This window comes from Trifolium pratense, linkage group LG5 (genome assembly GCF_020283565.1).
Source record: "Trifolium pratense cultivar HEN17-A07 linkage group LG5, ARS_RC_1.1, whole genome shotgun sequence".
In the NCBI taxonomy this organism is placed as follows: domain Eukaryota; kingdom Viridiplantae; phylum Streptophyta; class Magnoliopsida; order Fabales; family Fabaceae; genus Trifolium; species Trifolium pratense.
This window is the reverse complement of record NC_060063.1, coordinates 45,772,795-45,794,548: the sequence shown is the minus strand read 5'-3', so window position 1 is coordinate 45,794,548 and position 21,754 is coordinate 45,772,795. Positions and strand designations below refer to the sequence as shown.

The window sequence follows — 21,754 nt, the reverse complement described above, 5'->3', positions numbered from 1 at the left end:
GTCTGTTCATTCTTTTGGTAGTGGTGATTACATTGTTTTGTTAGGGGAATAATAAGAGAAAGCATTGGATTACTAAAAAAATTAGTTGCTCCTTCCATCTCATAAAAAGTATCTTATTCGGATGAATATTGTCTTCTAGTAAATCAGCATAAATAGGTAGAAAACACAGCAGATAAAGTTCACTCCAACAATTATGCTTCTTTGAACACAGAAAGAAGACAAGTTGATTTCTCCTACACTATTCAAATCGTCGTTTTATTTATTTCTCTCTTAAAAAATTATATTTCTATCTTAGTTCTATTACGAAAAAATGGATGATTTTCATGCAAAATGTTGACTTATTGTGCATTATCTTATTACACTTAGATTTTCATCTGAATATATTAATATATTTTCATGTAAAATAGTCTATTGGCATCTCCAATATATTAATTAAGTGAAAGATAAAAAAAAATTGACAGTAGTCAAAGATAATAAATATAAATAATTTAAATTTTGATAGGAAAATTTAGTGTTTACGGGGTCAACTTAACTTTGCGAAGAGTTACTCTACGTAATATTTTATTATAAACTTAAACTGGTGATCACCTCGTTAACACATATATCACTGTGTCATTTGTCGAAATATATTACATTATCGAAGTTAACAAAAAAAAATCAGTCCGAATATAGTCACTGAACTATTATAGATCCAATTTTCTGTGTAATCGATTTGACCAACCGATCCAGCTTAATTTTTAACATATTGTTTTTTGAATTAGGTAGAAAACGATACTTGAGATATTATATCTCCATTAAAACATTAAACTTCACTATACTATTATATTATAGGCTTTGTCTAACATGACATAGTGAAAAAAGTCTTTCACCATGCACAATACAATTTTGACCATTGGATTAAGGAGATCTAACATACTTAATATGCACTCTCTACACTGAATATTTTTCATGTCCTTTCTAGAATTCCATTACCATTTTTTTCCTTCTCAATCTGTGAAATTTACTACCCCTTTTCGGTCAAAAAAAATAAAATCCAACCCATTTCTCTTTAACTCGCCATGCACTTCCTTGTATCACGGTTCTGACCGGCAATGAATTTCCCAGCTCCGATGAACTGCCGACAAAGAACTTTGGTGGTCCCGAGATCCAAAACGACGGAGAAAAAAAAACCCATTTCAAAGCATATTTAGTGAAAAGGTAGTTGGAGTTATGGAAATTGTTGTCGTAAAGAGGAACAAGGTTTCCTCGTAAGTTGTCGCCGCCAGCTTCGAATAGAGGACACGGTGGGTGGTGGTGTGAAGGAGATAGCGTGGTGGCTCTTTGTGATTCGTTTGAAGTAGAAGGAGTGAGCGTTTGTCCGGAAAAAGATTGTCTTCGACGAAGGGGTTCTGGCGATCGACACCGGCAGCGGCGGAGCTCCGATTACGAGAAAGTGGAGGTGGAGCCGTGGAGTGGAAACTAGTAAATAATTATTATCTTTTATTAAAAAAAATAAAAAAATGTAGTGATGGCAAAAAAATAATCAAGTGTGTGACAGATCAGGAAAAAATCTTAGGAACATTTTAATCCAATTGCAAATTTTGGTCTTGCATCGTGCAAGACATTAGGAACTGTTGCACGTTAGACTTCGCCTATATTATGTATTCGTAAACTCAAAGCCATGGACTAAAGTGCAAGTGGACAATATTAATTTCTTAGGTAAGAAGAAACAGCAAATTTATACAAAAGAAAAAGTTAGATTTGGAATGCCTTTCAAATCAACCAATTGACCCTCCCACCACTACCCACCCAGTTTCTCTAATCCTTCTCACATCAAAAGCAAAGTCTTAACTTGAAATAAAAGCAAATGTGGATGGAAAGAAAAAACATTAAATAGTAGTTGTCCTCACACACACACACACACAAAACATTAATAGTGTGCTTATATTGTAAAAAAATGTAGCTATGTGCTAGAAAAAAATGATAATGGATATTTATTTATTTTATTTTATTGGTAAAGATGATAATGGATATTTATTAAAGCAGAAATCTAACTCAATATTCAATATTAGGTACTACACTCGTACACATTTAACATCAGATCAACCATATGCGTTAGATCAATATATATATTTTTTTCTCTATTCTCTCTATTTGCATTAAACGACAGATTTGGATCAATGAGGTTCTGAGTTCGAACCTGTTAATTCATCTTAAAGAAAGATAAATGTAATTATTTTTGTAAGCATTCTACCTTAAACTGGGATATCATCCTAAACTTATTTATATTAAAAAAAACACACTTAAATGAAATTACATTAATCTCTTCTATTTTAACTAAGATTTTGAGTTCGATTTCAAACTTTAACATGCAACAACATTAAAACTCTTAGAAAAATTTGTTCTCCATTTCAATACCACAAAATTTGAAAAATCATTTTTTACATTTATACACCAACATCCTCCAACTTACAACAAAAAATATCAATTGACTTTATTTATCAATATTAAGTTTGACTCATTTTCTACAATATAGCTAATTAAGATTTAATATAAACCAAAAAAAGAAAAATCAAATTTAATATTCAAACATGTCTCATGATTACCTAAAATGTGGAAGAAGATTTGAGAATCAACATCCAAGAACAGCAATTAGATGATGAGATGATGCGAGTCTCTTCTAGCTTAATTAATGTTTTGAGTTCAATATCTGGTTTGGACACACAACAATATTAAAACTCTTATGGGGAGTTTGTCATCCATTTGAGTCCCACAAGACTCGAGAGAGTAGTCTCTGCAGTTGCGCCTAGAGAGTACCTATTTTTTTTTTTTTTTTACCGATCGTTACTTGGTTTAGTTGTGATTGACGCTGAACTTGGTAGGGAATATCTCGGTTCGATCTCCGCAAATGCGATTGGGAGAGACTGAAATCACTTGATATTAGAATCGACCCCCGAACCAGATTAAACGGTCCAGAGGGCCGGTTACCGGTGGTAAAAATAAATTAAAAATAAATAAAATTTAAAAAATAACGATTAATTTTTTTTTGAAACAAAAAAATAAATAATTAATTAACTAACAAAAGGTTGGTGAATTGTGATACACAAAACGCAGTTTGAGATTAATTGAATTGAATTCCTCAAAACGCCCATCCAAACCAAGCTTCAGATCCAACCCACTCAGCTCAGATCTCTCTCTTTTCCTCTTTTTCTCAATCAATCCACACAGGTTTGTTTTTTCGCGCTTCATCAATTATTCCATCATATAATAATCCAAATTTCACGTCTTTGATTCATACAAAGATTCTATTTTTATTGATTTTCATCACGTTTATTGTATGCTAGTAAATTTTACTTCAAATGGGTCATCATAGATATACTCATTATTGATTCTTATGCAAATTTGATTCTGAAAACAGTTCATACACTAGCTGTGTTACAAGTCAACAATTTTTGTTGCTGAAGTTGGTAAAAATTGAAGATTTTGTTAAAAAAAATCAACTTGGATGGAACATGGATATTTATATGTATATATACAGTAGGAGATGGTACACATTGAATTAGATTCAGAGAGTTGTAACTTTAAAGGGATTATAATTGATGATTTTGATAGTGGAAGCTTAGGATCCGGCATTCGTAGAGAGCTTTCATTTTCGCGTTGGTGCGACGACGATAAGGGTAATGATGGTGGTGTTGATGAGGGAAGAGTTGTTTTGGATCGGGAATTAGGTGACGAGGATGTTAGTTTAGAAGAAGAGACTGTTTTTGAGTTACCCTTTGTTGAAAAGAATGAGGTGCAAGGGAGAGTTTTAGATAGAGAGAGGTTTTCTTTTGATAAGTTTCAGCTGGGAAGGAGTTTGTCGATGAATGGTGCTAGTGCGATGGATGATGAATCTGTTCATAGGAGAGGTAATGGATCTGAGAAGTATGTGCCTTTTGATATTGAGGATAGTCCTGAAAGGGGAACAGTTCATGGTGGTGACTCCTATGTTTCGGGAGGCGGCGCTGGATCGCTGGATAAAAGCTCCGAAAATATTGTTCCTGTAGCAAATATCTTGAAGACAATGTTTTTCATATTTGTGTGGTACACTTTCAGTTTATTTTTAACATTGTAAGTTCCTTGTTTACATTGTTGGTTTTTCTTGCATTATTTTAGAATTCAATTTTAATACACTGTCAGTATAAAAAGTTTTACCCTGTCAATCAATCATCAATCATATGCATGACTTTAATGAATGTTGTTGATGATATGACGATTATGATTGATTGACAATGTAAAAAACTTTCCATCGACAGTGTATATAAATTAATCATTTATATTATTAATTATTATACCCTTTTTAGTGTTATTCGTGATGCAAATCCTGTTATTCTTTTGTTTCTTATTGATATTTGTTTTGAACAGGTATAATAAAAGTTTGTTGGGGGATCATATGGGAAAGTTCCCGGCGCCCTTTTTAATGAATACTGTCCACTTTTCAATGCAAGCTGTTTTATCAAAATTTATCACTTGGTTTTGGGCTGATAAATTTGAGACTAATGTTGTCATGTCTTGGAGGGATTACTTTTTGCGAGGTAAATTGCATTCTTGATGTTCTATTTTTTAACTCTGCTGACTTTAATATGAATATATGATAATAATTAGGTAGGGAACACTGTAATTTCCTATTACATTTTGGCTAATAACTTTTTGTTAGTTGTTACTTATTATTGAGTGTTATTGACGCAGAATATTCCGCATATAATTTGTAATTCTTTGTGGTGATAGGTGTTCTGATTTAGTGTTTTTTTTTCCAAAATATTTCAACCAGTTATTATGATTCGAATGTAACTTGGTCCGAAAATGGAAAATGAGGCAAATAGACTAAACTCAGTCTTATGATTATGAAGTTCTGAATTACCATTTTCACTTGAATTTTTTAGCGACGTGAAATGATCTGGCAATACATAGAATCATTGGTTGTACCATTTTCTGTGATTTTATTTTCTCTTTCCTCTCTCTTGCTCGCTGATCTTTACTCTGAAACACACATTTATGCAAATTTATCATGACTTATTACATTAACTTTTATATCAACTAATGCCACAGATGGACTTTGCCTTTCACAGTTGTCCCGACTGCTCTTGGAACAGCTATGGATGTTAACTTGAGCAATGCATCTCTAGTTTTCATCTCTGTCACATTTGCTACAATGGTTTGTGGAATTTCTTTTATTTTCATTTAGATCGAAAGAAATGTTTATTAATTTTTGTTTTTGTAATGTTACATCAGAATCGTATTCTACATTTACCCCCATTTTTATGGTAGCAGCTAACTCAATATCCTTACCCTCCTTATTTACCCTTTCTTTATTTTGCAGTGTAAATCTGCTGCTCCAATATTTCTTCTCTTGTTTGCTTTTGCTTTCCGGTCAGTTTACTTTCACTTTGTTTTTGTAATCACTCTGATTATGTGATTTCTTGATATTAGTAGTAAACATTCTAAATTTAAGGAACTACATCGCTAGGATAATTTATGGAAATAATTAATACATTAAGGAAAACAAATTTTAGGTTTTGAAGTCTTGCATAACTCAGAAGACAATAGATGCAAGTCTCAAATTATATCTAGCTGTGATAACTCTGCATAATGTCACCCTTTCATTTGATGCCATGGAATTTGAATTGCTGTTAGAATGGCTTATTGTTTGGAGAGGGTGCATTATTTGATTTGATACTCCTGTATTCTCTAATTCTTGGTCATGTCTTTTTCATGTTGCTTTGTGATTTTGCTTCTCGAGTAATCATATGTTTAATTGTATATCCTCTGGATGAGCATTAGTTTTATGTTTGTGTTCATCTTTATTTGTTTCTGCCATTTAATTATAAATATTGGTTGGAATTGGAAGGTTGGAGGCACCAAGTTTTAAACTATCGGGAATCATTTTAGTCATTTCCATCGGCATATTACTAACAGGTATTCATATCTTCGCTCATTACCGATAATATTATTTCATTTCAATGTACATTGATTTTGCACTAGTTAAGCATACTGAGTAAGGAAGTTTAAAAATATAAAAGTTATGTTTTTAGCATTAACTTTATCCTTAATTTCCTTTTTAAGTATGCTTAACAAGTTCCCCGGGGGCACGATTTAGCATGACCCTATAAGTATTTCTCTCTAGGTGGAATTGGCTACATAGATCAAACAACTCCATAACATCCTATTAAGAATTAGGTCCTGTGTCGTACTAACAGTATTTCTGAAATTTTTTATATGAAAGATTGTAGTTGGATTCCAAAAAAGTAGCGTCAAAATAGAAGTTAGCAAATACATTTTATACTAACAAAGTATGTCAATTTTTGTTGGATATTCTTTTCCCATGGCTCTCCAAGTGCATTTTGCAAGCTTGAAGAATTTATACTTCGATGAGAATTCAAAACTAATGTCTTCAATTTTATTTTGGTGTACCGCAGTTTCAAAAGAGACAGAATTTGAATTTTGGGGATTTGTACTTGTCATGCTTGCTGCTGTTATGTCTGGATTTCGGTGGTGTATGACACAGATCCTTTTACAGGTATTCTATATGCCTTTATTATTTTCTTATAATATTGTATATATACATGTCTATCCACACATACACACGCAAAGACATTCGCATTGCTATTTTTTCCTGCTGTCGCTAACTGAACATTCTTGCTTCATTTTCTTGGGTTGGAACGCGATTTTCATTCCTTTCATGTGTGAACTGAAAACCAAATTGAAAAGAAAGAATCCTATGGTATGTGTCTCGCATAATCCCATGCAATAATTTATTTGAAAACATTGGTGTTATTTGATTCCTATATCTATTCAATATTCAATGAACAGTTTTACTTAATTAATTTATCATTTTTTTTTTCTTTTTAAAATTTTTCTGTTGCCTTTGGTAAATCAAAATCCTTAGATTGAACATTAATTTGTACGAGTTTATTTAATTTTTATCAACCATGGATTTTGTCCACACAGCTATAAGACTGACAATGTTCTATGGAACTAAATGTTGAGCGTGCTAGAGAGCCGGAAAGAAATATGGTCAATGTTGCATAAATATGAATGTAACAATATATGTGTGGATACTCAAGATAATGAAGACTTATTAATGATAAAAATATGTGTGGATATTTAAGATAATGAACTTAGACAGACTACTCATTTGCAACTACATTAACAATTTCTTTAACAACCTCCTCATCTTCACTCAGAATTAGCAACTTGTGTCCCTTCCTTGATCTTTAAAATTTCCAGCCCAACATTTTTTCCCAGGATGACAGTTGCACCTATGATTTTTTTTTCCCCAAGATCATCAATCGTTACCCTTGTCCCATTTCACAAACCCGCTTCTTTGTCAATATTTCTCATTAGCATCGCAATTCGCAAGACAACCTTTTTTGAGTATCAACCTGTGATTTGGAATACATGAACACTAAATGTCATTCAAGAACTTTGTAGTAAACCATTCACTGTATATCATTGTTGCTATCCGATTTACAAACTGAACCGGAGCTGTAATAATCCTTTTCAATACTCGGGATAAATGATAACAATGTGTTGCTAACCTTTTCAACCACTTCTAAAGTGGGGAGATAGAATACAACGATCTTGGAAGAAAAATTGTTAGTCATGTTCTGCACTATAGTTGGGAGACAAAATCAATAAGAGCCGTAACGATTAGACATTGTGATCAGAATCTCACCACTTTCATTGGCATTTCTATCACCATCTCCCATGGATATAATCCAATCAACGAAATTCTTGATGTTATGATGTTCATCGGGATTTGATGAACCACACAGTCGCATATTTGTCGTAAGCTTTAGAGCCTTAGAATGCCTCCATAAATTTGATGTATTTATTGTTGCGTCTAGAATGTCTTGTTTCCCACCTTTTCACACAACATGTAATATCTATCTTCTTTTTTTGGTTACACATGTAATATCTATCTTCTTTTTTTGGTTACACATGTAATATCTATCTAAAATCACCTCCCAAAACAAAAGAAATTCCACCAAATGGTTTGTGTAAGTTTCTATGTCATTGTACTTTGTGGCCGATTCACATATATAGATAGAATAGATGACCGAGTCTGACCTAATTTACTCCGCTGCCAATTCATTTCCTTGGTTTTAGCTTCATTAATTAGTCAACCATGAAATTCGGATATAACTAGGTTTAACACAATTTAATATTCAAGGGGAAAAAGGAACGAAATCATCGTCTACCTGGGAGCTTTTTCATGGTAGATCAAGTCAAAGATATTCTTGTTCACAATCTTAAATAGGGATGGCAATGGGTAGGGTATGGGTAGGGTACTATAGTACCCATCCCCATACCCGCAAATTGAAAAAATACTCGTACCCATCCCCATACCCGCGTGGGTAACAACTTTTGCCCCCGTCCCCATACCCTATGGGTACCTAGGTACCCATACCCGTACCCGTTACCCGCATTTTTACTAAAAATAAACTGATCAATTATAAAATATCATATAATTTTAATAGAATTAAAAAAATTTCAAAGATTTTAATATTAACTAATAAAAATTATAAACAAAATTATTACTAACCATATTTATGTTAAATATTCACATTATTTTTATATTATGTTATAAATAAACATTTTTATTAAAAATATGTAATAGTTTAGTAGAGTTGTATTGTTTTAAATTGATTTATATATATTATAATATAATAATATAAATAAAATAAATAAATATATATTATGCGGGTATGGGGCGGGGTGGGTACTAAGATACCCGTACCCGCACCCATACCCGTTCATTTTTGCGGGTAATTACCCATACCCGTGCCCGTACCCAAAATGCGGGTTTTTACCCTACCCGTTGTGGGTAATTTTTGCGGGTACCCTCTGGGTATGGGTCAAATTGCCATCCCTAATCTTAAAATCAAACCCAAAATCATTGACACCTTTACAGATCTGTATATGTGAATAGCAACAAGGATATACACAGTGAATGGTTTACTACAAAGTTCTTGAATGACATTAAGTGTTCTTGTATTCCAAATCACAGGTTGATACTCAAAAAAGGTTGTTTTGTGATGCTAATGAGCGGGTTTGTGAAATGGGATAAGGGTAACGATCGATGATCTTGGAAAAAAAATTCATACGTGCAACTGGTCATCCCGAGAAAAAATGTTGGGTTGGAAATTTTAAAGATCAAGGAAGGGACACAAGTTGCAAATTATTAATGTAGTTGCAAATGAGTAGTCTGTCTAAGTTCATTATCTTAAATATCCACACATATTTTTATCATTAAATATACTAGAGTCTTGCCATTTAAGGCACATGCTAAGAAAACCAGAAGAAGCCCTAAGAATGAGGGTAAATCACATGTGGGAGTCAATGTTAGTTTTTAAGAGGTAGAGATGAGAGAGAGACCTTTTGATGTTTTATTCATTGATTCTGATCCTCTTTTTTGAGGTGGACCCGGTGACTCAGAAAAAAATGGGTTTGCGCTTGACTTTTGTTTGTTTGAATGCTTTGTGTTATTAACTTTTGAAGGTTGTATTATTTATCTCTTCTGTAAATTCTCTCGCTATCTTCCCCTGAGCTTTTTCTTTGTCTGTGTCATTTTCCAGTTAAATTTTTGTACGTTCTGTTATATATTTATATGCTTTCTCTAATGACTTCAGGTCTGAAAAATCCACTTACCCTGATGAGCTATGTAACTCCAGTAATGGCTGTGGCAACTGCACTTCTTTCGCTTGCTTTAGATCCATGGGAAGAATTCCGAGAAAACATGTACTTTGATAGTTCATGGCATATAGCTCGAAGTTTCTTACTGATGTTCTTTGGCGGAACACTTGCCTTTTTTATGGTACGAGTTTATTTTCCCTTTGACATAAATACACAGATACACGCGTGCACACATGGTCTTATTTATTAACTTCCCGTATTTGTCTTTTCAATACTTGTATCTTTATCTTTTCGCAGGTACTAACAGAATATGTTTTGGTCTCTGTAACTAGTGCCGTCACAGTCACAATAGCCGGAGTTGTTAAGGAGGCCGTCACCATATTGGTATCAATTAAATTTTTAGATATTTTTAGATATCAATTGAATTTTTAGATATTTTCCAGTGGCTGCCCTACTTGTATAAGGCTTTATATTGAATACAAAATTCACGTCTCTATTTTTATTAAATCTTATTAAATCTGGCTTGCTGACAATATTGAACTTAATGTTCTGGTTTCATGCTGTTTTTCTGTAGGTTGCCGTATTATACTTTCATGATGCATTTACTTGGTTGAAAGGATTTGGCCTATTCACTATTATGATTGGTGTCAGTTTGTTTAATGTGTATAAGTACGTCGTCTTCAGAACACATTTCAAGCAAGAATCTCTAATTTTTTTCTCAACTTCTATTTAATGTTATTCATCAATTTTTTTTGGTTATTTAAGATACCAGAAGCTTCAGAAGGGTCATGCAGGCGACAATGTGGCAGACGATACAAAAGATTCTGCAACGAAATATGTTATTCTTGAGGAGGTTGATGAACAAGATGACGGCATATGAAAACCTATATGGACCACATAATTCATATCCAAAGTAAGTCTTTTCTTGAATGCCATTTAAATGATGCAAATCAAGAAATTTGAACTTTCGATTATAAGTTTCCTATTTTTACATGCAACATCAAAATAAAATATTGAGTAATCAAAATTTTGCATGTTGTTTGTCCATAATTTAATTATAATTCGCAGTCACTAAACTATAATACTGAACTATGTTTTCTTGAATTACATGTATATTGAAGACTTAAGCAACAGTTTCTAAAAAGACCAAAGGGCACAAAATTATCTTCTGGTGCCTTTGCCGTCTCATCAACGCCAATGGTTTCTTCTATTCTGTCAGAATAAGTGTTTAATCGGTACAGATTTTGGCATTCTTTCGAGTTCAGAAGATATATGTTGTAGATCACAATAGGTTGTTTATAAATAAATTTTCTTCATTTTTGCTTCCTAGTATTGTATTAAAAATTTTGGTAAAAAAGTATTGTATTAAATTTTGTTTTTTCAGCCATGTTAAAAAGCTTCTTAACACCAAATAAAATTGTATCCTACTAAAGCATCTACATATTTTTTCCTTTTTATATAGACCCCAAATTAGAGGTATTTTCATTGATGATTGCTCTTCTCTTTTTGCATTGTCATAAATCTTTTCAAGGTGAATACTTCGGCACACGGCTTAAGTAAATGATTGTAATTAGTTCACAAATTAATAAATATTATTTGTAAACCAATCAGAATTATTATCGAAGAATTCACCTCTTTCCAATTGTAATTTTTATTGGAAGATATCTTTGACCAGTGTAAATTTTATAAAAAAAAAATATATTCTAGTAGTATAATTTTTTTGTATGAGCAATGCGAGAGAGGGGAGCAGAGCAATCACCTTTCTCATGTTAGCTTCTCTTTAGGCCTCCCATGATTCTTTTTTCCTTTTTGGATTTTCTTTTTTGCCCTTCGATAAAAATTTTGGTTTCTGGTTACCGAATTTTTTTTGCCGTGAAATTTTTTTTTAGTTTTTGTTTCCTGAATTTGAACTAGAAAAACTTTGGTTTCTGTGTTTCAAATTTTTTTTCAAGGGCAATAATAAATTTTCGAGGGAAAAAAAAAAGAATATTGAGAGGCCTAAAGAGAAGCCATCATCTCTCATTTATGTTCCATCTAGCCCAATTTACCACTAGGTCATATTACAACGTTAACATGGTGATTACTCATCTAACCCCACCTAAAATTTAGTATTTTACTTGAAACAAATTTTCGTAGTGTATTTTGACAAATTTAAACGTACAAGAAAAGAGATGAGAAATCACCCATTAAAATTCAATGTTCAACCACATGAGCTTTAAGATTACCAATTCAAAACTCAAATCAAAACAAAAATTTAGTTAAATTATTATACAAATAATTGAGATCATGTTGTCTCTTTTGAAGTGCTAGATGCTTGATAGTCTATCATTTTGGTGTTGTGTGCAAATTTTATTTTTTTATAGAATAAATTTATTTATTTTCATCGTGAACAATGGGGTGCTCGAGTAAGACAAGTTACCCATAAAAAAGGGTAATTTGGATTACTTCTTTTGGCAGACAATAGCCTTTTTTTTAATGAAAACCTTTTTTAAAAAATTAAAATCAACGTAACCAGGTAGTAGCTTTAAATAGATTAACCATCGTATCAAATTATTATAGAAAATAATTTCTTTTTTTTTTTTAAGGAAAAAAATAAAAAATAACTTTTTATAATTTGCATTTTTGTTCAAAAAAATAAATAAAAAGAAGTCTCTAATTTTTATAGAAAATAAAATATTCTTGTAATTTATAAACGATGCAATGTATGAGGTTCATAGAATTTCAGTTTAAGTTTTTTTTTTCTTTCCCCGGTTTAAGTTTTAGTGACACTACAAGAAAAATTGCACATACCCACGGCTTTTTTACCCAGGGCTGTTTTCCGTGGATAATACCCACGGCTTGGCCATGGATAAGGTAAAAATAAGAAAACTATTCTTTCCCTCTAACTTTTTTTCACGAAAATGTTGTTCCCACCTAAAAAAGGTTGGCGCAAAAATAGACTTTTTGTTACCCACGGCATATCCGTATGTAAGTATAAAATATAATTTTTGGTATCCACGGCATTTCCGTATGTATGTATAAAATATAATTTTATCTGTCTTTTAACTGTTCCCACGGCATATCCGTCTGTATTGATAAAAAATAATTTTGGTTTCCCACGGAATTTTCGTATATAAAATTATAAAATATAATTATAATTAATTTTTATCTTAAAGTTATTACTTTATACCCTTTCCTTTCCTTTCCTTTTCACTTTCCCATTGCAACACAGCTCAAGCTAGCACCGTCTCCCTCTCAGCTATACGGCGATAACGCAGCTCAAGCACCGTCTCGCTCTCATCTCCGACGACCCACTCAGTCGGCGCGACCGTCTCAGCTACTACGAAGACCCAGCAGCGCCGTTTTCTTCCCTCTCAATTCGAACAGTGAGTTTAATCCTTACTTCTCAATCTTCTTATTCTTCTACTTGAATGATATAATGTTGTTCTGTGAAGCTTAGAATCAACTTTGTTGTTGTTGGTAGACATGAAATTTTATGGGATTTGCTCTTAGTTAATTTGTTGGAATTTTATAATCTGTTGTTTAGGTTTTTTTTAGCATTTTCCTGCATTGTTTTGTGATTTGGTCTTGGTTTCATACAATAAGATTTGATCCATGTTTCAATTGATGGAGAAAGATGATGGTCTAGCTTTTTGCTGCTGTCTAGGTTGTTTTTAGCTCTTTGAATCCTTTTTTTAGTAACTTAATTTCACTATGTCCCAAAAACACTATGTCCCAAAATAACCAACACAGTCACATGAATTAGTAATATTGTTGAGTAATTCAAAACTAAGTTATTAAGGATTTGCTGAGTAAAAATTGAGGGATTAGATTCTTTCTTCAAATGTGTAGTACAATTGCATCATTCATTGTCGACAAGAAAAAGACTGGTCTTTATAAAGCTGCTTTGAGCCTTTAAAAAACAGCCACAAACTTGGAAATAAGACGTTAGCGTTATCAGTATGTTGAGGTGTAAAAAGCAAACAAATCAATAGATTATTAGTATTACAGTACATTTTTTTCCCAAAACATTATATTTTCCGATTAAAAAAAAGAACTATCATTTTCTCATCATTTGCATATATTTATCCATCCTTTGACCATTTGCAAATTTTGCTTCTACAATTGCATTAACACTCAACTTAATCATGGAGATCGTTGTTCATACTATTTATTTGTACAATCAAGTTTCAGCTTATTCAGAATCTACTTAGAAGAAAGTTATAATCCATTACTGTGTTTCCCCCTCCAAGTTTCCAACAACTTCATTTCTTCTACAATGAAGCACTTGCTCTCTTGTATCAAGTTTTCTACCTCTATTTCCTCTTCTTCTCAGTCTAGTCTCCCTCTATATTACAACCATTTTGACAAAAGCTGCTAAATTTTCTAGAAGATCAGCACAGAGCCACTAAAGTAGTTTAATTATTAAGCAAACTTAATGTATGTTACTGTAAAAGTATAAAAATAGTTGTGTGTTTGTATGTGACATAATGTAGAACTTTCCCTTAAATCTAAACTGAGATTTTGAAATATCTATGATTTGAGGATGAGGATGAGTCCGAGGATGGGTCCGAGGATGGATCCGAGGATGGATCCGAGGAAGGGTCTGAGGATGAATCCGAGGATAACGAGGAAAATTGATATTTAGTTTGTGTTGTTATTATGACTTCATCTTATGCTTAGATTATTAACGGTGCATTTTGTTATTATTACCGATTAAGCTTAGACTTGTGGCTACATCTTTTGTCGAAATTGCTAGTTTCTAATTTGTTTATTTTGACACTTGTTATAGTGTCAATTTTTGTTAACAATACATTTTAGTTTGATGAAGTGATCTTTTGATAACACAATTTGATTAATTTTAAATTTAGTTATGGTTTAGTTTGTTTGGAATTGGTTCTGATGTTGGATGAAATTGGAGTAAGCAACTCTTGACAATTGTTTCAGTTGTTTAGTTTTTTTGGAACAGGTTAAGAAAGTAAAAAAAAAAAAAAATTGACATTACCCACGGCAATACCGTAGAAATACTGGTCTAAACCTTTTCTAGGTTCTGATGGTAAAGCCGTGTGAAAGAGACATTGATGGTAATGCCGTGGGTATTAGTCACGGCTAAGTCTCGAGTAATAACGTGGACTAGGCCGTGGGTAATGCGTGGGTAACTTTACCCACGGCATTTTCCTGGATAGCGAATTACCAACGAAGCAAAATGCCACGGACCGATGCCGTGGGTATGCCGTGGGTAACTTTCATATACTCAAGGCTAAGCCGTGGGTAATGATAAAAATGGCCGTGGGTATACACTGTTTTTCTTGTAGTGTGAAATTATATTATGATGAGATATAGGTATACGATAAGAGTGTTTAAATATTCCAACTTAGTTGGATGTCTATTCACTCCTTGTCCTTGACACTTAGATGCTCTTAGCTTATAAAAAAAATTATATTATGTAAATTTTCAACTCATTAATTGAGCTAACATTTAATAATTTAATAAAACAATTCAAACAAAACATTGAGATATTAAGACGTTAACTAGTTTAACGGATTCTATATTGAGAAACGAAGATCAATCATCTTTATAGTAATAAAGATCAATAATAACATGTTCATGAGCACGTCTTAAAAAACATGTTCATGAGCATGACTATTGATAATCAATGGATTAATGAATCATCTAAAGTATTAAATTGTAATTAGATCAAACTCTGCTTAATTATTTGAGTTTATCTATCGGTGATAATCCTATTTTTTGAAATCTGGTTTGATAAAATAAAGCCTATTTGTCTTTTTGAAAGAGGTCTAATTTATCTATAAGAGGTCAACTTATTCTCTTAACAGTTGACTTGTTTGCTCTAATAACTTGTTTTTTTTTTTCCTTCAAAGCTCGTTCATGTATCATTTCTAAAATGATGTCTTTATTTTAAAAAAAATATTGTTGGATAGTGGTGGTATGGCTTGAAAAATACATGAGTAGTAGGTTAAGTGGGAAACTATTTGTTTGCCAAAAGAAAATGAGGATTCGAAATCTTAAAGCATTTAACCATACTTAGTTAGATACTCTCTCCGTGAAATTTTATAAGCAACATTTTTATTACTCGACCAAGATCTATTTCAGGCAAGGTTGTCAGAACCGGACCGGTCATCGAACCGGCGAGCTCACCGGTTCAAGGTTCAATTGGTCGGATCGGGTTCAATCGGGGTCGAACCGTTTTAAATTAAATATATATTTTAATTAATATATAAATAAATATATATGAATAATTGCTCAATATTTCATAATTTCACACATTAAAAAGATAAAATATCACAAGTCAAAATAAAATAATTCAAACCAAATGAAGAATAGATGAAAAACAAAAATCTTTCCTATTCCTACGACGTCGTTGTTTTGTTTCAGTTTTTTTTTAAAAAAAAAAAATTAAAACGACGTCGTTTTGCCCTTCTTTTTTTTTTAAAAAAAAAAAACTGCAAAACCGCTTGAACCGCCCGGCCGGTTCGTCGGTTCAACCCGGTTCGACCCCGGTTCACACGTTTTTTTGCCGGTCGGTTTCCTATCCGTTTTTTGCTCAAAACCGAACCGTTTTCATGACCGGTTCACGGTCCGACCGGTCCGACCGGCCGGTCCGGTCCTGTTTTGATAACCTTGATTTCAGGAAAGGGGATAATCTGGAACTAAACATTGTCAATTATATTCTTTTTGAAAATGAAAAATCCATTTAGAGAATTTTCGACTTTTTAGGTTCATTGTAAATTTAATATATTTGGACTATATTATAGTCCAATACATTAAATTTTCAATGAACTAAAAGTCAATTTTGCTTATAAAGTGTTACGGAGGAAATAAGTGGTGTTGGAGGATCAAAGGTGAGAGGGAGAGGAATTGTGGTTCAAAATTTTAGAAAATAAATATGGGGTGGCCAGTAGTTGTTTGCGTGCGGATGAGGTGCGGATGAGGTGGAAGTGGAAGCTTTGGTTGTTGATTGTTGGTTTTCGGAACACCCTCGACTTCCGGCTGTCCCACTCAAAACTAACTTTCACTAGCGGTCGACGGTGCGAACTGAACTCTCAAAGGTCATTGAAGTTGGTAGCGATACATCTTTTCGGTATAACCCTTGGTTGACGGGAGAGGAAGTATTCAAGGATATGTTTAGTAGGTTTTTAAGTTTGGCAACTAATCAACATGAAACAACGAAAGAATTGTTGAATCTGGAGGTGGAGAAGAAACTTGTTTCAACACTAGTACAGAAAACACTTTTTACATCTGGCCAAAACCCCATTTTACATCTGACCCTAGTCAGAGGTAGACGTACAAGAAGTAGTAAGTTTACGCTTTTTACATCTGACATTCGCCAGATGTAAAAGTATCCCCTTTTACCTCTGTTCTCCTGTTTCAGCTGACCAATTTTTTATTTTTTATTTTTTTAATTAAATTGGACCTTTTACATCTGACCAAGTCACCAGATGTGAAATAGTAACTTTATTTAATTTTTTTTCTTCAAAATCCTGCGTTTTTTTTTTTTTTTTTATATATATTTTAAAACCTTTTATATATATTTTAAAACCAAAATAGCATTACAATTCAACATTCAACCAAAATACAATTACATTCAACCAAGTCATTACAATTCAAATAAAATACCAAGTCTTACAATTCAAGCAAAATACCAACAATCCAAAATGTTATAACATTCAAGCAAAATACAAGTCATTACAATTCAAAACATCCTAATTAATGTGAATCCATTGTAACTAGCTAGCTCCTAAGCCTCATCATCGGCAACATCATAATCTACCTCGGGATTGTACAGGTCAAGAAAACAAGTAGCCCAGCTGTTTCGCAATTTATACAGCTCCTCGGTTAATGACGTGGGATCATCGAACACCTACAATACATATACATGATCAAGAATGAAGCATATGAGAAGTGAGAAAGCTAGGATTAAAATGATGTCATCGTGTGCTATTTTGCCATTATAATTCCAAATACAAAACAAATCTCCATTCTTTGCTATTGTTGCTGTGCTTGCACATTTATAGGAAATGTCCACATTTATAAAATTGTTACTTAGATTACAGAGAGATTGTGGAGATAAAAATAAACATTAAGAAGATAAAAATAAACATCAGTGCTAGACATTATGTTACTTCCTTATACTTCACAGCATGATCCCTTTACTATAAAAAATAAACAACCATATTCTCTTCAAACTGTGTGTGAGAATGGAAGATGGGAGACAAAAATGTTAAGGTAGACATTAGTGGCTTAAGGTTTGCTGAACAAGCTAGCTTTAGATTTGAACTTCACTATAACCAACTAGGTAAGTTTGCAGCTATTTATTTATTTTATTTTTCCTGTGGTCAAAACTATATCTTAATCTAATAAAAATTTACTTATAACTGCCAAACAAGCACCAAATTTAGCTAAGCATTCAAAACTAAAATAATTAGTGGCAAAACAACCATACTTCAAGTTCAAGCTAGATAGGCTAATGCACACTCTATAACACACTTTTGATATTGTATTAAACAAAATCACGCGGATACCACTAAATCACATTATGTTTCATTCCCTATTTCGTGGGACACAATTCTATACTAAAGAGATTCCCGTGAATTTTACCTAATAATAAGTGTGCAAGAGAGTATTGCTTTGCTCTTTAAGTTATTTCATGTTGTTGCCAATATCCAGAAAGGAAAAATAAAATGACTGAAGACCCATGCAGTGAACTAAACACATCAAGTTAACTACATTTGGTCCATTTGTAAATGTATTGCAGCTTGTGTTATAATGTTGTTGCTATGATTATTATTACTATATTCTACAATCTACACAGAAAAATTAAAAGAATGTGCATAGCTATAAGTATTGACATCTCACCTTGCTAGACATCACCCAGAAACGAACTTTACAATAATGAAGACGGAGTTAAAAAGTATAAGAGGGACTCGTAGGTACTGAGTTGCGTAAATGAGACCTATAATCTGGCCTTTGAAAGACCTATCACCCAGAAATCATCACATTCTAACAACAAACAACACAACAAAAACAATAACAAAACAACATCAGCAACAAAAATCGCAACTTTTCAAGTAATAAGGATAATTAAAAGAAATCCATTATGATAAAAACATGAAAAACAGTAATGAGTGAAGAATAATACCTCTGTCCATGATATCCAACTACATAACAAAAATATGTGCCTAACACTGTCAGAATGACTTACTCGACAGCATTTAACAAAATCCACAAAGATACGCATAATATAATGTTAAATGAGAATAGTATACTGAACCTTTGTAATTACAACGATCGTTCTAGTACTTGCATCATATATATGACAATTTAAAACCAATTAAAGAAATATAGAAAAAAAATTCAATGCTTTTGGAATATGGAAGCAAAAGCATACCCTCAGGATCAGCCACCCCAGCCATCTGAAGAGCATCTGAATTACCCAAATCTGAATTTGCCGGTGTGACAGCTAGAATAAGACAGGACGGCTCTTTTATATATGACATGATCATTGTTCTGATCCGGGTCTCAATATCAGAAGGCTGGTCACCAACAGGAACCTTTGTAATGCCTGGGAGATCTACAAGTGTCATGTCCAGAACATTTGGTGAAAAAATCTTCAAACGAATCTGGCTGTCCGAGACACCCTTATTGTCTCCAGCTTCCCTATCAGTTTCAGCCTACAGAAAGATAATGATATACAAGTCAACAATGAGATAGGAGATCAGAAGAATACAATGACACTCAGCATATTTGAGATCCCCTAGCCTCTCCTTACTCATCAAGGCTTCAAAACTACCCTCTTCTCTCCAGCCATAAGGTGCAACTTAGATAGTTAATGGAATTTCTTGCAGTAACTTCACACATAAAAGATAAAATCAAGCAAATTTATCATTTTCTATTTGTTGTGCCATAAACTAATGCAACTCAATATGACAAATTCCATAATTGATAAAATAAATCAGCAACTTCATTGGCTGTTGATTGTTCATACAAAAAGGAAAATAACCACTTTTACGTCACCTCATAAATAACCATATAAGACTCTACCTTTATGTCAGGGGAAATAAGAACAAGTCAAAAGTTGAGTAAAGCATGTATGTCTCTCTTCAATGTGTGACAATGTCAAATGGGGCACTAACATAAAATAAACTAGATATTGCTTCATATGAAAATCTTACTGTGCAAGTTGCCTGCATTGGAGGCTTATTTATTTCAGATTGAATATAATCATCAACAAGCTCAAAGAACTGTAAAGATATCTGGAGCTTATGAGGGAAAGTACGAAAGGCACATAAGTGACAATCCTTATATCAGTAATAATAGTTAACGAGATAAACTAACAAAAAAATAAAGAACAGAACACAGTTCCAATTTGAATCAAAACTAAATAACCCCCAAATTAAAAATACTCATTTCATTTTCATACTCTTTATGAAGAATTAAAAGATCAAGCATCATAAAAAACCAAACTTTAACATGAAATTGTTGACTTTCATCCCTATTGTCTATATTTATTCAATCAATCAAAGAAACAAATCAAAATTTTCCAAAAACCTAAAACATAGAAAAATTATAGAAATTTGTCTCAATTCATATAAAAATTTCATCACCTGAAATTGAAAACAACCACATGAAATTGAAAACAAGGGGTCGTGCGATGTGAAATTTTCGTGCCAGAGAATAAGAGAGAGGGGAGTGAAATTTTCATTTCTCATTCCTAATCTAGCCGCCGCTGTACCCAATTAGACTGCCGCCGCTTTACCACTAGAACTGCCGAGATTGACACACACCAACGGCGGTTGAATGAATGCCGCAATAAACGTCGTTGTTGAGCTGAGCGGCGACGGTTGACTTCCTAGTGCCTCAAATGGACTGTCGCTGCCTTCAATTTTTCTTGTAGTGTCTGACCCATCTAAATGGGTTTTTGTCAAGTCCTTCAGTGAACATCTTGACCTAACCAAATCAACCCTTCCATGCAAATGCACTACCAATTAAACCTAAAAAAAGAAGCTTTATGCATAAAAATAGAATGAATAGTGATTGAAGCCAAATTGAACAAAATATCACTGAACTCAAAAACCCAACTAAAAAATTTATTCATAATAATAAAAAAAAATATTCATAATTCATGAGTAAATTAGGGTTTGACCTTTTCTCTGGGTTTCAGCTAGAGATGACAGAGATGTGTTTCAGCCTTCAATTTGTGTTTAACTGGGTTTTGGAATTTCCGTTTCAGCCTTCAATTCATGTTTCAGTGAGACAGAGAGACGACATAGATGAGCGAGTACGTGAGATCAGTGAGAGAGAAGACGAGATCGATCGTGAGAGAGATGAGGCCGCCGAGTTCGAGTGAGATCTGAGAGAGAAGATGAGATCGATCGTGAGAGATGAGGCCGGTCGCTAGGGTTCGAGTGAGCAGTGAGAGATGAAGGAGATCAATTATTAATCACTTGAAGTCTTTTTACATCCGGGGATATTATGGTCATATGTGAAATTATTTTAGACAATTTTTACCATAATTACAGGATTGCCACCGCGTTTAGCTTTGCATCTGGGGATATTGTGGCTAGATGTAAAACGTTTTGTCTATATATTTTTTACATCTGTGGATATTGAAACCAGATGAAAAGACTACCCCATATAGCATTTTACATCTGACATATGCTCGTCAGATGTAAACTACTTGTATAATATGTCATATTTGTACTAGTGCAATGGACAGAGTAATTCCAAGAAGAATGAGTTATTATTGTCAAATGTTTGTTTTGCAGGAAATTAAATGTGAAAGATATATATATTTGGTATTGGAACCAGAATTTAACATAAGGCTATTCAATTAAACAAAATACAGTCCACCTCCGGTTTCTGCTGAAAACCAAACAAAATACAATCCAGCATAATGCTGATCTATGGCGCGTGATACAGCTCTCAGCTCTGAGCCTTCTGATCTATCCGATGGCCATGATTTAACAAATTCGAAACAAATCTGAATCTTTAGATCCTGCGTGTTAGATCCAACGGTCAGGTTATAAACCTGAAGGTTGATGATGAATCTTCATCTTCTTCCTTTGTCCGACAACAATTCTGCAACTCTGGCACGGTGGTT

At 33.1% G+C, this 21,754-nt stretch overlaps 2 protein-coding genes across 6 annotated transcripts; one reads left to right on the top strand and one right to left on the bottom strand.

Annotated features, from left to right (window-relative positions):
• The first annotated feature begins 3,072 nt into the window (after positions 1 to 3,072).
• Positions 3,073 to 11,066, top strand: LOC123885525 (probable sugar phosphate/phosphate translocator At1g06470). Its single transcript, XM_045934806.1, has 13 exons — positions 3,073 to 3,207; positions 3,398 to 4,089; positions 4,384 to 4,553; positions 5,088 to 5,173; positions 5,339 to 5,388; positions 5,867 to 5,934; positions 6,435 to 6,535; positions 6,727 to 6,739; positions 9,651 to 9,835; positions 9,952 to 10,038; positions 10,229 to 10,323; positions 10,420 to 10,567; positions 10,776 to 11,066. Exons 2-12 carry the CDS (start codon positions 3,524 to 3,526, stop codon positions 10,532 to 10,534), a joined length of 1,536 nt encoding a protein of 511 aa, XP_045790762.1. The 5' UTR covers positions 3,073 to 3,207; positions 3,398 to 3,523; the 3' UTR covers positions 10,535 to 10,567; positions 10,776 to 11,066.
• A 6,074-nt stretch (positions 11,067 to 17,140) lies between these two features.
• On the bottom strand, positions 17,141 to 21,253 carry LOC123885638 (dynamin-related protein 3B-like). 5 transcript variants are annotated; one of them, XM_045934931.1, is made up of 6 exons: positions 20,798 to 21,252; positions 20,259 to 20,658; positions 19,043 to 19,325; positions 18,794 to 18,812; positions 18,511 to 18,654; positions 17,141 to 17,515 (listed from the first exon to the last, which is right to left on the bottom strand). In XM_045934931.1, the coding sequence occupies exons 2-5, from the start codon at positions 20,361 to 20,363 to the stop codon at positions 18,648 to 18,650; spliced, it is 414 nt and encodes a 137-aa protein (XP_045790887.1). In that variant the 5' UTR covers positions 20,364 to 20,658; positions 20,798 to 21,252; the 3' UTR covers positions 17,141 to 17,515; positions 18,511 to 18,647. The 5 variants fall into 5 exon arrangements, 4 of the variants coding, with proteins under 4 accessions (XP_045790887.1, XP_045790886.1, XP_045790885.1 ...); XM_045934930.1 differs by having other exon boundaries at positions 17,142 to 17,515; positions 20,259 to 20,645; positions 20,798 to 21,245; XM_045934929.1 differs by lacking the exon at positions 18,794 to 18,812 and having other exon boundaries at positions 17,186 to 17,515; positions 20,259 to 20,645; positions 20,798 to 21,243.
• Between the last annotated feature and the right edge of the window lie 501 nt (positions 21,254 to 21,754).